At 39.7% G+C, this 16,526-nt stretch overlaps 1 protein-coding gene across 3 annotated transcripts in view; it reads right to left on the bottom strand.

Annotated features, from left to right (window-relative positions):
• CD99L2 (CD99 molecule like 2) overlaps positions 1-16,526 on the bottom strand; it is a 119,261-nt gene that overhangs the window by 23,119 nt on the left and 79,616 nt on the right. For all 3 annotated transcript variants that reach the window (XM_068962875.1, XM_068962876.1, XM_068962874.1), the window contains exon 2: positions 12,531-12,593. In XM_068962875.1, the coding sequence (XP_068818976.1) occupies positions 12,531-12,593 (63 nt within the window). The remainder of the gene's footprint in view (positions 1-12,530; positions 12,594-16,526) is intronic.

A 16,526-nucleotide genomic window follows, 5' to 3' on the forward strand; every position in this document is an offset into this window, starting at 1 on the left:
AACCTAAGATACCACCAGGCCTGCTCACAGAACAAAGGACTGAGCAAAGCTAGCTGGCTGCAGACCATCCCCCTCCGGTGACAGGCAGCCAGAGCCAGAAGGGGACAATCAAGGCCCTGGAGAAGCATTATCTACCAAACTGCAAGCAGGCTTCATTGCTAACCAAGACTTTTTGGGATTCTGGATGGTCAATATCCGCCTGAGAAGGTGCACCGGTTGTACACCCAGAAATCCGAGCGGCAGGGATGAGGGAGGCAATAAGTCGCAGTGACTGCACTTGCCAAACACCTCATCACCTGAGCTGCTTGGATCTGGGAAGGGCACAAAACGCAGGCCCAACCAAGTCTGTGCCTCTGAGGACTACCCGAATACCTGAACCTGAGTGGCTTAGACCTGGGAAGTTCATACAACCCAGGGCCGGCCTCAGACAGTTCCCAGCAGAGCAACCTAGAGCCTAAGCAGGGAAGAACACACGCCGTGAGCAGGGGCAAACCAGTGTGGCTGACACTGTGAGAACACACCAGAGTTATTTGTTTGCAGCGTCCCTCCTTCCCCACAGCATGACTGGACAGGTGAGCCTAAAAAAATGTCCACCACCACTTCCTTGTGTCAGGGCGGAAATTAGACACTGAAGAGACCAGCAAACAGAAGAAGCTAAAACAGAGGGAACTGCCTTGGAAGTGACAGAGGGAAGAAATCCAGCTCCACCCACCAGAACACTGACACAAGCTTCCCTAACCAAGAAACCTTGACAAGCCACCCATACAACCACACCCACAGTGAGGAAACTCCACAATAAAGAGAACTCCACAAACTGCAAGAATACAGAAAGGCTACCCCAAACACAGCAATATAAACAGGATGAAGAGACAGAGGAATACCCAGCAGGTAAAGGAACAGGATAAAAGCCCACCAAACCAAACAAAAGAGGAAGAGATAGGCAATCTACCTGATAAAGAATTCCAAATAATGATAGTGAAAATGATCCAAAATCTTGACAACAAAATGGAATCACAGACAAATAGCCTAGAGACAAGGATTGAGAAGATGCAAGAAAGGTTTAACAAGGACCTAGAAGAAATAAAAGAGAGTCAATATATAGTGAATAATGCAATAAATGAGATCAGAAACACTCTGGAGGGAACAAATAGTAGAATAATGGAGGCAGAAGATAGGATTAGTGAGGTAGAAAATAGAATGGTAGAAATAAATGTGTCAGAGAGGAAAAAAGAAAAACGAATGAAAAGAAATGAGGACAATCTCAGAGACCTCCGAGACAAGGTTAAATGCCCAAACATTTGAATCATAGGAGTCCCAGAAGAAGAAGACAAAAAGAAAGACCATGAGAAAATACTTGAGGAGATAGTAGTTGAAAACTTCCCAAGGGGAAGGAAATAATCACCCAAGTCCAAGAAACCCAGAGAGTCCCAAACAGGATAAACCCAAGGCAAAACACCCCAAGACATATATTAATCAAATTAACAAAGATCAAACACAAAGAACAAATATTAAAAGCAGCAAGGGAAAAATAACAAATAACACACAAGAGGGTTCCCATAAGGGTAACAGCTGATCTTTCAATAGAAACTCTTCAGGCCAGGAGGGAATGGTAGGACATACTTAAAGTGATGAAAGGAAATAACCTACAGCCCAGATTACTGTACCCAGCAAGGATCTGATTCAAATATGAAGGAGAAATAAAAAGCTTTACAGACAAGCAAAAGCTGAGAGAATTCAGCACCACCAAACCAGCTCTCCAACAAATGCTAAAGGATCATCTCTGGACAGGAAACACAAAAAAGGGTGTATAAACTCGAACCCAAAACAATAAAGTAAATGGCAATGGGATCATACTTATCAATAATTACCTTAAACGTAAATGGGTTGAATGCCCCAACCAAAAGACAAAGACTGGCCGAATGGATACAAAAACAAGACCCCCCTATATACTGTCTACAAGAGACCCACCTCAAAACAAGGGACACATACAGACTGAAAGTGAAGGGCTGGAAAAAGTTATAATACGCAAATAGAGACCAAAAGAAAGCAGGAGTAGCAATACTCATATCAGATAAAATAGACTTTAAAACAAAGGCTGTGAAAAAGACAAAGAAGGACACTACATAATGATCAAAGGATCAATCCAAGAAGATATAACAATTATAAATGTATATGCACCCAACCTAGGAGCACTGCAATATGTAAGACAAATGCTAACAAGTATGAAAGGGGAAATTAACAATAACACAATAATAGTGGGAGAGTTTAATACCCCACTCACACCTATGGATAGATCAACTAAACAGAAAATTAACAAGGAAACACAAACTTTAAATGATACAATAGACCAGCTTGACCTAATTGATATCTATAGGACATTTCACCCCAAAACAATGAATTGCACCTTTTTCTCAAGAGCACACAGAACCTTCTCCAGGATAGATCAACATCCTGGACCATAAATCTAGCTTTGGAAAATTCAAAAAAATTGAAATCATTCGAAGCATCTTTTCTGACCACAATGCAGTAAGATTAGATCTCAATTACAGGAGAAAAACTATTAAAAATTTCAACATATGGACGCTAAACAACACGCTGCTGAATAACCAACAAATCACAGAAGAAATCAAAAACAAAATCAAAATATGCATAGAAACGAATGAAAATGAAAACACAACAACCCAAAACCTGTGGGACACTGTAAAAGCAGTGCTAAGGGGAAAGTTCATACCAATACAGGCATACCTCAAGAAACAAGAAAAAAGTCAAATAAATAACCTAACTCTACACCTAAAGCAACTAGAAAAGGAAGAAATGAAGAACCCCAGGGTTAGTAGAAGGAAAGAAATCTTAAAAATTAGGGCAGAAATAAATGCAAAAGAAACAAAAGAGACCATAGCAAAAATCAACAAAGCCAAAAGCTGGTTCTTTGAAAGGATAAATAAAATTGACAAACCATTAGCCAGACTCATCAAGAAACAGAGGGAGAAACAAACCACTGTGCTGGTTCAAGTGTGACTTATATTTTGGTTCCATGGGGTTTCTTCCTTCTCATCCCACTCTCATTTTTTGTTCCATGTTTTGTTCAGAAACTTCCCCAGGCCAAGTCTGTTTAGCTGGAGAAACGGTTTTGTCTGCACCTTCCTTCTAAAGATTTAACTCTGCCATGGCCCTCTCCACACCTCCTTGAAGGGTGTTTCTCTAACTGAGTTGTAATTAGAACTTGGATCTACTATTTAATTTTTCTGGCCACTTCCCAACCCCTCCCACAGTACTAGAAATCTTAGTTCTATACAAGAGCAAGAGGTGTGTATGAGCCCATACTGTATGCATGGATCGCTTGGCCAATAATTATGTCAGTGAATCTGAGACTTGTATTAAACACTTTAGACATTTGTAGAAGGGAATTCGTAGACTTTTCACTTATATACTAAAAGTTTTTGTGTGTGTGTGTGCAGTTCTCATTGCAAAAATAAACATTTGTACTGAATATAAAATTTAAATTTTTTTTAAAAAAATTAGAAATGAAAATGGAGAGATCATAACAGACAACATAGAAATACAAAGGATCATGAGACCAATATCAGCAATTATATGCCAATAAAACGGACACCTTGGAAGAAATGGACAAATTCTTAGAAAAGTACAACTTTCCAAAACTAAACCAGGAAGAAACAGAAAATCTTAATAGACCCATCACAAGCACAGAAATCAAGACTGTAATCAGAAATCTTTCAGCAAACAAAAGCCCAGGACCAGATGGCTTCACAACTGAATTCTACCAAAAATTTAGAGAAGAGCTAACACCTATCCTACTCAAACGCTTCCAGAAAATTGCAGAGGAAGGTAAACTTCCAAACTCATTCTATGAGGCCACCATCACCCTAATACCAAAACCAGACAAAGATGTCACAAAAAAGAAAACTACAGGCCAATATCACTGATGAACATAGATGCAAAAATCCTCAACAAAATTCTAGCAGAATCCAACAACATATTAAAAAGATCATACACCATGACCAAGTGGGCTTTATCCCAGGGATGCAAGGATTCTTCAATATCCACAAATCAATCAATGTAATACACCACATTAACAAATTGAAAAATAAAAGCCATATGATTATCTCAATAGATGCAGAGAAAGCCTTTGACAAAATTCAACATTCATTTATGATAAAAACTCTCCAGAAAGCAGGAATAGAAGGAACATACCTCAACATAATAAAAGCTATATATGACAAACCCACAGCAAACATTATCCTCAATGGTGAAAAATTGAAAGCAATACCCCTGAAGTCAGGAACAAGACAAGGGTGCCCACTTTCACCACTACTATTCAACAGAGTTTTGGCCACAGCAATCAGAGCAGAAAAAGAAATAAAAGGAATCCAAATTGGAAAAGAAGAAGTAAAACTCTCACTGTTTGCAGATGACATGATCCTCTACATAGAAAACCCTAAAGACTCCACCAGAAAATTACTAGAGCTAATCAATGAATATAGTAAAGTTGCAGGATATAAAATCAACACTCAGAAATCCCTTGCATTCCTATACACTAATAATGAGAAAATAGAGAAATTAAGGAAACAATTCCATTCACCATTGCAAAGAAAAGAATAAAAAGAATAAAATAAATGTGTTGATGAGGATGTGGAGCATAGGAACTCCTTGTACACTGTCAGTGGGAATGTAAAATGGTGTAACCACTATGGAAAACAGTATGGAGGTTCCTCAAAAAAAATTAAAATTAGCACTATCAAAAAATAAACAACCCAATCAAAACAGGTGTAGAAGATCTAAATAGACATTTCTACTTCTGGATATATATCCAAAAGAAAGGAAATCAGGATCTCAAAGAGGTTCTTCCTTGGGAAGGCATTGTGTATACTTCACTGTGAAGTGTAATGGCTATTTCAATGTGAAGGCCAAATCAGTAGATGGATTTTTATGGTAAGGGAACCACAAGTGATACGTGCTGTCATTGTGTATTTTTAAAAAAAAATCTACATCATCAGTTTAGAGATAGTTTTATATCTATAATTTCCATTTGACTTTGTACCTGTAAAATGAAGAAGTACAAAATAGATAACCAACAAGGACCTACCATATAGCACAGGGAACTTGGCTCAATATGCTATAATAACCTAAATGGGAAAATAATTTGAAAAATAATGGATATTTGTATGGGTATGGCTGTAAGGTATATTTACTGTACACCTGTAACTAACATCATTATTAATCAACTATCCTCCAATATGAAATAAAAATTTTTAAAAATGAAGAAGTACAGCTTACCTGTCTAAATGAGGCTCTTTATGTATATCTTGTATTATGGTGATATGTATAGTTATGTGTATAGTTATATGTACAGCTTCCCAGGTGGTGCTAGTGGTAAAGCCTGCCAATGCAGGAGACATAGGAGATGCAGGTTTGATCCCAGGGTCAGGAAGATCCCCTGGAGTAGGAAATGGCAACCCACTCCAGTATTATTGCCATGACAGAGGAGCCTGGAAGGCTACAGTTCATAAGGTTGCAAAGAGTCAGACACCAATGAAGCCAACTTAGCACACACATAGTTAGGAAAGAGAAATGACATTACTGAAACCACTGTTTGTGCAATATTCAGAAAAGCAATTGTGACTTACGTATTATTAGCTTAAAATCCATGATTCATATAGCTCTTGTGTAAAAAATAGTTCTTCCAGCTTGAAAAAAAACAGAGATGTTAAGGACTTGGGACTCTAATTTCTGTTCAATTGACCTACATGTCTGTCCTTAAGCCATGCCATAGCGTCGTGATCACGATGGCTTTGTGGAACTCTACCCTACTACTCCCAGTTTCTGGAGGATCCTGGTTTCTCTGAAGAACTACAGGTGCCAGTTCAAGAGTATATGCTCCTTGTATGTCTAGGGAACCAGCTGCTCTGTCAGAACCCGAGCCTGTGGTGATGCAGAGCATGATGTTGGATTTGTGTACTTTTTAAGATACCATTAACTTCAGATTTTCTCATCGTGAGCCTTTAAATGGGATTTATTATCATCAACAATTGAGATGAGCAAAGTCTAGCTACTTATTAAGGAATTAGAAGAGTAGGCCAAGGTCATCAAAGCAGTGAGCTCCTAAAATAGTCATCTGTTTCTGTGAAGCCTCGCTCAAAATGACAAACTTAACAAGGATTCTCTGATGCTCAGTGAATGTAGCCAGCAACACTGCACTCCTGCTGGGAGTGCCTCTTTGTAAGGTGTGCCACAACCAAACAGTCAATAAGCTGGGCCGCTTCCCCTGGGTATGGCTCTATGACAGTGCCAATGGCATTCGGAGAAAATTGGGGCACTCATAAGAAGCTTTATTTGGCAAAAGAAAAAGCAGGTCCCCCTGTGAGATGACTGCACACAGAGTGAAAAAGGGAGAGATGAGGGAAAAGGGTGTGAAGGCAGGGGAGAGGGAGGGGCAAAATTCTGAAACCAACAAGGTGAACCCTGAAAGTGTTACTCCAAGTGAAAGAAGCCAAACGTAAGTCTACACATTATATGACTCCACTGACATGTCCCAGAACAAGAAAATGCAGGGAGACCGGAAGGAGACTGGTGGTTGCCAAGGGGTCTAGGGGAGAGGAAGAATCAAGGAATCAGGGGGCACTAAGGGAAGGGAACAAGATTTCTTCTAAGGTGATAAAATGCTCTAAAATTGGCTATAGTGATAGATACACAACTGTGTGAATACACCAGAAAACATCAAATTGTATGTTTTAAATAGGTGAGTTGTATGGTATGGGAATTATCTCTAAATAAAGCTTTAAAAATATTCCAGGAGCTTCCCCTTGTACTTATAGTAAAGTGGTCACCATACCTACTAACACCCTAAATGATCCAGCCCCTGCCAACTGCTCCTCCTTTTCTCCAACACTGTCCATACTCTAGCCACACAGGCCACCTTCTAGGCCCCAGACTCAATGAGGTTCTTTGCTTCCTCGCAGCTCTCAGACCTGATCACTTGGCCTTGAAGGCTGTTTTCTTGCTCCTGCATATCACCCTTCCTGCAAGAGGCCTCTACTGCTTAATCTAAAGTCGTCACCCCTATTTTGGGCCCTCCCTGTCCCATCACCCTATTGCATCTGCTCCAGTGCACTCCACAACACTGGAGTGCACTGGATAATGTAACATCTGAAATTGTTATATGTACTGTGTCCTTCTGGAGAAAAGAGCTCCCTGAGGGCAACGACCTAGTCCATGTGGCATGCCCAGCTCCTGGGGAAGTGCCTGGCAACAAGCAAGCACCCAGTAAACATTGTTCAATATTGATGAATGGATGTCACATACAAATACCCTGACCGAGGTGTCAGGGACTCTTTCAATAAAAAATATACAATGGAAAAAGGAGAAATGTTCTCCAACTGGAAAAACAACTAAGCCAAGGAGAGACAGATGAGCCTATCTCTCAGAAATCTCAGTCACATGAGAAGCAAGCTAAGACAGAAAAAAAAGGACAGCAGATTGACCTGGTCTTAAAGGATGCCATTCCACCAAAGACACATGTTCTGGTGGTCCCAGACACACTGGCTAATGGGCGCTGATGAAGATCAGATGGGCTGGCACACAACTGAGAAAGGGACAGAAATATTAAAAAGTCCGCCATCAGGAAATTAACAAACTTACAAATTGGGTGTGTGTTTACATGTACTATGCTTGTTTTGTTGTGTGGTCATGTTTGGTTTTGGAGATGTTAAATGATTTCATTAAAACCATCACTGTTATTAACTATATTGATTTTCCTGGGAATCTAAAAGGCCACCTGCATGTATAAGACTATGGAAATGCTCAGGAAAGGCCTGAGAATGCTCAAGGCTCTCACCTCACACCATACACAAAACTATAAATCTCTTAGAAGTTCATTTTTATGTATATGGCCCATTTTGAGTTAATTTTTGTATAAGGTGTGAGGCAGCAGTCCAAATTCACTTTTTGTATGTGGATATCCAATAGTCCCAACACCATTTATTGAAGAGACCATTCCTTCCCCCACTGAACAGTCTCAGCACCTTGGTCAAAATTCAACTGGCCACAGATATAATAGTTCATCTCTAGACTCTCAATTCTATTCCACTGAGTTATGTCTACCTTTGTGATTAATACCAGAGTATTTTGATTACTGCAGCTTTGTAGTAAAGCTCTGAAATTTGGAAGTGTGAGTCCTCCAACATCTTTTTCAAGACAGTTTTGACTACCCTGGGTTTCTTGAATTTGCATATGAATTTTAGGATCAGCCTATTTCTGCAAAAATTCTATCTGGAGGTTAGACGGGAATTATGTTGACTTTGTTGATCAGTTTAAGTAGGTGTACATTCATCATATATGCTTGATTCTTACACCAGAGGCCCAGCCACAGTAAGCCCGTCCAATAAAATCAAATAACAATAATAATGGCTGACACTGAGCACTCACCTTGTATCAAGCCCTCTGCTAAACGCTTCACAGGGGCCATCTCATTGAACTCTTACAATTATTACTAATTTATTATTATTATTAACCTCATGCAACAGATGAGGAAATGGAGGTGCAAGAAAGTCAGATAACTCACTCAAGGTAACAGTTGTAAGTGACAGAGGCAGAGTTCAGACACACATAGTCTAATTCCTGAGTCCCTGCCTTTCTCAATCCTGAATATACAAAGAGACCTTTCATGCTCATTAGAAAAAAAAAGACAAGCAACCTGGCAGAAAAATGGGGGAAGGATATGAACAGACAATTCAAAGAGGAAAATGCAAATGGCCAAAAAATAGGATCTCTTTTGTCCATCATACTGGTAAAATGTTTTTAATTGGTAAAATCTGGTGATGATGAAGGTCTGGGGAAAAAGGTACTCATAACAGTATCAGTGGGAGTACGTGATGGCACAATCATTTTGGAAACAATTTGTCAGCATCTATTAAAGTATAAAATACATATACCCTTTGGCCTTGTAGTTTCATTATACTTGAGAACAAAGGAAACAGACAAGAATGCTCACTTAAGTCCCATGTGTAACTGTGCAAAATAAAAACAAACCACATGTCTGCCAGTAAGAAGTGGCATCACTGGCCATGGCTGAAGCCATACCACTGGAATGCCAGTTTCATGAAGCAAACGTTTGTGTATGAGATATAAAATGTAGTATGCTGAATGGTGGCTCTCAAAATATATAGCCAAGTACTAATCTTATGAATGTGACTTTACTTGGGAAAAAAAGAGTCTTTGCAGATGTAACTAAGTAAAGATCATGGGATGAGATCATTTGAGATTATCCAGGTAGATTCTAAATTCAACAAAAAGTGTCCTTATAAAAGACTGAGGGGAAGACACATACATGAAGGAGAAGGGCAAGTGAAGATGGAGACAGAGATAGGAGCCACGCAGCTGCAAGCTGAAGACCACCTGGAGCCACCAGAAGCTAGGTTAGGCAAGGAAGCATTCTTCGCCTGGAGCCTTCAAAGAGGAGTATGTTCTGCCAACACTGATTTTGGATTTCTGGCCTCCAGAACTGGGAATGAACAAATTTCTGCGGTTTTAAGTCACCCAGTCTGTGGTACTTTGTTACAACATCCTGTAACAAAGGAAACTACCATAGAGAGCTATATTTACTCAGGTCTTCAATACATATTAATTTTTTAAGTTGTGAAATATATACATATAACTGAAATGAAGAAGCCATACACATGTTATGTAAAACATAAAACACTGAACAACCTATATGTATAGATGTTCATAACAGCAGAGAAAACTAATTGGGACCAGCATATCCCAAATTGGCTTAGGCAATTCCCTCTGGGTAATGACAGCAGGTGTTACAGGATGAGGAGGGACCAAAGCAATATCAGCTTTACTTTCTAAGTATTCATGCATGTTTAAAAGAATGGTTTACAGAATTGAAAGAGACACGTCTACCCCAATGTTCATCGCAGCACTGTTTACAATAGCCAGGACATGGAAGCAACCTAGATTTCCATTGGCAGACGAATGGATAAGAAAGCTGTGATACATATACACAATGGAGTATTACTCAGCTATTAAAAAGAATGCATTTGAATCAGTCCTAATGAGGTGGATGAAACTGGAGCCTATTATACAGAGCAAAGTAAGTCAGAAAGAAAAACACCAATACAGTATATTAATGCATATATATGGAATTTAGAAAGATGGTAACGATGACCCCATATGTGAGACAGCAAGAACAGACTTTTGAACTCTGTGGGAGAAGGCAAGGGTGGGATGATTTGAGAGAATAGCATTGAAATATTTATATTATCATATGTGAAGTAGATCACCAGTCCAGGGTCGATGCATGAGACCAGGTGCTCAGGGCTGGTGCACTGGGATGACTCTGAGGGATAGGATGGGGAGGAAGGTGGGAGGGAGGGTTAGGATGGGGAACATGTGTACACCCATGGCTGATTCATATGAATGTATGGCAAAAACCACCACAATATTGTAAAGTAATTAGCCTCCAGTTAAGATAAATTTTAAAAAAAGAAAAGTAAAAAAAAAAAAAAGGATGGTTAACCTTGAGAGAAAAATTTAAATTTAAAAAAAATTAAAGAGAAATTGATGATAAAGCTTAGCATTTGAGAGGTTACACACAGACACGACATAAAGAATAGTCATTATAAAAAGATCTAAAAAGAGAAACAAATCCCTTATTCACTTCAAGGTATCTTTTTCTGAGCTAGAAAAAGCTAGTTCTTGGAGGTCACTGCTGGGGTGTCACACCAGCAAGGGCTATGACTTGAGTCAGAGAAAATCCTGGATCAGTTATTACACATTTTTAGTATTCTCCACAAAGGAAACAAAGGATTTTAACTATCCAGATTTTCTTTTAAATAATTCAAATTATAATAACCATGTTATATCTGATTAATCTAGAGCCAGACATCTTGGAATGTGAAGTCAAGTGGGCCTTACAAAGCATCACTATGAACAAAGCTAGTGGAGGTGATGGAATTCCAGTTGAGCTGTTTCAAATCCTGAAAGATGATGCTGTGAAAGTGCTGCACTCAATATGCCAGCAAATTTGGAAAACTCAGCAGTGGCTACAGGACTGGAAAAGGTCAGTTTTCATTCCAATTCCAAAGAAAGGCAATGCCAACCAATGCTCAAACTACCACACAATTGCACTCATCTCACGTGCTAATAAAGTAATGCTCAAAATTCTCCAAGCCAGGCTTCAACAATACGTGAACGTGAACTCCCTGATGTTCAAGCTGGTTTTAGAAAAGGCAGAGGAACCAGAGATCAAATTGCCAACATCCGCTGGATCATCGAAAAAGCAAGAGAGTTCCAGAAAAACATCTACTTCTGCTTTATTGACTATGCTAAAGCCTTTGACTGTGTGGATCACAATAAACTGTGGAAAATTCTGAAAGAGATGGGAATACCAGACCACCTGACCTGCCTCTTGAGAAACCTATATGCAGGTCAGGAAGCAACAGTCAGAACTGGACATGGAACAACAGACTGGTTCCAAATAGGAAAAGGAGTGCGTCAAGGCTGTTTATTGTCACCCTGCTTATTTAACTTCTATGCAGAGTACATCATGAGAAACGCTGGGCTGGACGAAACATAAGCTGGAATCAAGATTGCCAGGAGAAATATCAATAACCTCAGATATGCAGATGACACCACCCTTATGGCAGAAAGTGAAGAGGAACTAAAAAGCCTCTTGATGACAGTGAAAGAGGAGAGTGAAAAAGTTGGCTTAAAGCTCAACATTCAGAACATGAAGATCATGGCATCTGGTCCCATCACTTCATGGGAAATAGATGGGGAAACCGTGGAAACAGTGTCAGACTTTATTTTTGGGGGGCTCCAAAATCACTGCAGATGGTGATTGCAGCCATGAAATTAAAAGACGCTTACTCCTTGGAAGAAAAGTTATGACCAACCTAGATACTATATTCAAAAGCAGAGACATTACTTTGCCCACTAAGGTCCATCTAGTCAAGGCTATGGTTTTTCCTGTGTTCATGTATGGATGTGAGAGTTGGACTGTGAAGAAAGCTGAGCGCCAAAGAATTGATGCTTTTGAACTGTGATGTTGGAGAAGACTATTGAGAGTCTCTTGGACTGCAAGGAGATCCAACCAGTCCATTCTGAAGGAGATCAACCCTGGGATTTCTTTGGAAGGAATGATGCTAAAGCTAAAGCTCCAGTACTTTGGCCACCTGATGCAAAGAGTTGACTCATTGGAAAAGACTCTGATGCTGCGAGGGACTGGGGGCAGGAGGAGAAGGGGACAACCAAGGATGAGATGGCTGGATGGCATCACTGACTCGATGGACGTGAATCTGAGTGAACTCTGGGAGATGGTGATGGACAGGGAGGCCTGGCGTGCTACAATTCATGGGGTCGCAAAGAGTCAGACACAACTGAGCGACTGAACTGAACTGATCTGATTAAGTGAAACAGGCCATCTACTGTTTTCCTTGAATATGTATTCTAAATGGGTAATGCATATTAAGCACTGTTTTATGCATTTAATATTCTGATTTACTACTCACGCTTTACTGAAGAAGTTCCTTCCACTGCATCCTCCAGACGGAAATCACCAGTGTCCCCAGATCCTGAAAATTAAAAAGAAAAAAAAGATTTTAAAATGTAACTCTTTTGGAAAGAAATAAAACAATATAAATATACTCTTGTAACTGTCACTTCCCTTTAGACAGTGTTATGAAGACAATTCCACAAAAGGAAATCAGTTGAAGCCACCCAAAGATACACTGAATTGATATCCCTCAGCAAGCAATCTATTGATTCCAAAACAACAGCAAAAACAAAACAAAACCAAAAAAAAAAAAAAAACAGTCCTCAGTCCACTAGAGGACTGAAGGTTCAAGTGTATGAAAAATGAAGTATTTAATATAACCTTATAGAAAAAACTTCTTCATAGTATGACTTTTGATAATGAGCCAAGTTCTTTCACCCCATCCCAACTCTCATACAAAGGCTACTCTGCATTTTGGCAACTTAGGACCTGCTCCCCCCCCCATCAACCCCAGCACCTACACCTAGGCTAGTATCTGACACATAAGTAAAAAGGCTGTGCAGAAGAGTTTTTCACAATTTATCCTCAGAAGTGGACCCATCTGCCCAACCCTGATTGCTACTGAACTTGACAGCTTTCCTTCCCTCTAGGTAGGCATGTAGTTTCCCACAGGATATATACATTAAGTCTCAAGCAAACCACTTTGCACGTATACTGAAGTAAATGGACAGTAGATTACAGAAGCCAGGTTTCTCACTGCTGGAGAGGGAGGTTACAGACGAGAGAATTAGAAAGAGATTAGAAAGAGATTCATATGACAGTTGACTAGAATTGGAGACATCAGTATGAATAATGTTTAGCATATGGTTACATATAGAAATATTCAAACATGTGCATATACATGGGGTTAGTATTCAGATATACATCTCCTTGCTCTGTCAGATGAAAAGGCTTAGAAGCAACAACACCCAAGTAGCAAAGAACACACCTGGCACCCAGGTTTGGTTTCTAAATACAATTCTCCAATAAAAGGAACCAGACCTCCTTGGAGACATAGCTGATTGTAGAATTGGGACAGGAAATATCTAGATGAGATCTGAGCTTCTTACAGTGCTAGGAAGTACTTTTAAAAATATTTTATATTGATGGGTATATGTCAAAGGGGCACAGAACTGACAGAAAAGAGTTCTCAATTGCTAAAGCTGGAAAAATTTAAAGTAGCAAAATTAAGTGGTACTGGATTATGACCCTATGTATAAAATAAATATTCATGACTCTATGCTGATATAAATGACTGAGCAAAAATATAAAAACAGAAGAATTCAAATTAATTTATGTAGACATTTCTCCTCTCCATAAGTGCTGACTCCCTTCCAACATTATAGTATAAAGGGTGGGGAAGAGAAAAGAAACCTTACAGTGGAGAAACTGACATATACACTACATCAGCCAGGTGATCAAGATTAAGATTAAGAGTGATGAGTTATACTGATACTATATTCCTTGCCTTTTTTTTTTTTTCTGGTCTTGCTGTACAGCATGTGGAGTCTTAGTTCCCTGACCAGGGATGGAACCCGTGCCCCCTGTAGTGGAAGTACAAAGTCTTAACACTGGACCACCAGAAGTCCCAATACTATATTCCCTTGATACGATGAGAAGGGCACTAAACCTCTGTGGTCTTCCTCAAGGAAGGATAACTCCATAATCCCAGTATAATCACAAGGAAAAGAGCAGAACAACTCCAACTGAGGCGCATCCTACAAAATACTTGACTAATCAAGTGAAATGCTGGGCTGGATAAGCACATGCTGGAATCAAGATTGCCAGGAGAAATATCAATAACCTCAGATATGTAGATGACACCACCCTCATGGCAGAAAGAGAAGAGGAGCTAAAGAGCCTCTTGATAATAGTGAAAGAGGAGAGTGAAAAAGCTGGCTTAAAACTCAACATTCAAAAAACCAAGATCATGGCATCCAGTCCCATTATTTCATGGCAAATAGATGGGGAAACAATGGAAACACTGACAGACTTTATTTTCTTGAGCTCTAAAATCACCGCAGGTAGTGACTGCAGCCAGAAATTAAGAGACACTTGTTCCTTGGAAGAGAAGTTATGACCAACCTAGATGGCATATTAAAAAGCAGAGATGTGACTTTGCCGACAAAGGTCCTTTTAGTCAAAGCTATGGTTTTTCCAGTAGTCATGTATGGATGTGAGAGTTGGAGCAGAAAGCTGAGCAGTGAAGAATTGATGCTTTTGAACTATGGTGTTGGAGAAGACTCTTGAGAGTCCATTGGACTGCAAGGAGATCAAACCAGCCAATCCTAAAGGAAATCGGTTCAGAATATGTTCATTGGAAGGACTGATGCTGAAAGTGAAACTCTAATACTTTGGCCATGTGATGAGAAGAACTGACTCATTGGAAAAGACCCTGATGCTGGGAAAAATTGAAGGCGGGAGGAGAAGGGGACGACAGAGGATCAGACGGTTGGATGGCATCCCCAACTCAATAGACATGAGTGTGAGCAAGCTCCGGGAGTTGGTGATGGACAGGGAAGCCTGGTGTGCTGTAGTCCATGGGGTCACAAAGAGTTGGACATGACTGAGCAACTGAATTGAACTGAATACTCCTCAAAACTTTCAAGGCTGTCAAAAACTAAGTTTGAGAAACTGGCACAGCTTGAAGAGCCAAAGGAGATGTAATGATGGAAATTCACGTGGTACCCTGGATCAGATCCTAGGACAGAAAAAGGACTTTAAGTAAAAAACTAAGAAAATCTGAATATGGACTTTAATAACAGTGTATCAGTGTTGGATCATTAGTTGTGATATATGTACTGTACTGATATAAAATGTTAATAACAATAATCTAGGTATAGAGCACATGGGAACTCTTTGTATTAGCTTTGCACTATAAATCTAAAACTGTTCTTAAAAATTTATTTTTAAATATCTATTTCCTATAGCAAAAAAATTAAGGTAATCACTAAAAAAAGAGATATAGGATGTATAACCTCTAACTCATTCAAGAATGAAAAGTTAATACAACAACTAAAATTCAACAAAAGTTACCAAACGGAAAAAACAAAAATACATTAAATACAAAAGATGGACTTTCCATATTGTCTAACACAAGAATATGTATAACTATGCTAATAAAAAGTGAGTGTAAATAGAGTAAATTTCCTATTGAAAGGTTGTTGCCATGAGCCATGAACAACACCGGGATTATTGGCCTCTGGAGGAGAAGAATTTGATCTGGGGTCGGTGACGAGACTTGATCCCTCAGAGCTTTTGTGTAGTAAAGTTTCATTAAAGTATAAAAGGAATAGAGAAAGCTTTCGACATAGACATCAGAAGGGGGCAGAAAGGGTGCCCCCTTACTAGTTTTTAGTAAGGAGTTATATACCTATTAGCAAATTAGCTGCAGGCCACTGTTGACCCACCTCCACTGGAGAAAGCTGGACACTCACAGGCAAGTCTGGCTCGGTCTCTTGTGGGGACTGCTCTTTTCTCCCGGCTCCTGGTGACACAAGGTCTTGTTTGTGCCCTCCAAGAACTTGCTTTCTCAGTCCTGTGGAAGTTCTGTTATCAAATCACACTGGCCTCCAAAGTCAAATTCCCAGGGGTTCACAGTCCTTTGCTGGATCCCCAGTGGAATGGCAAACCATTTCAGTATTCTTGCCTTGAGAACCCCACGAACAGGATGAAAAGGCAAAAAGATAGGACACTGAAAGATGAACTCCCCAGGTTGGTAGGTGCCCAATATGGCACTGGAGAAGAGTGGAGAAATAAGTCCAGAAAGAAAGAAGAGATGGAGCCAAAGTGAAAACACCACCCAGTTGAGGATGTGACTGGTAATGGAAGTAAAGTCTGATGCTGTAAAGAACAGTATTGCATAGGAACCTGGAATGTCAGGTCCATGAATCAAGGCAAACTGGAAGTGGTCAAACAGGAGATGGCAAGAGTGAACATCGACATTTTAGGAATCAGTGAACTAAAATGGACT

Source organism: Capricornis sumatraensis, chromosome X, assembly GCF_032405125.1.
Source record: "Capricornis sumatraensis isolate serow.1 chromosome X, serow.2, whole genome shotgun sequence".
Taxonomy (NCBI): domain Eukaryota; kingdom Metazoa; phylum Chordata; class Mammalia; order Artiodactyla; family Bovidae; genus Capricornis; species Capricornis sumatraensis.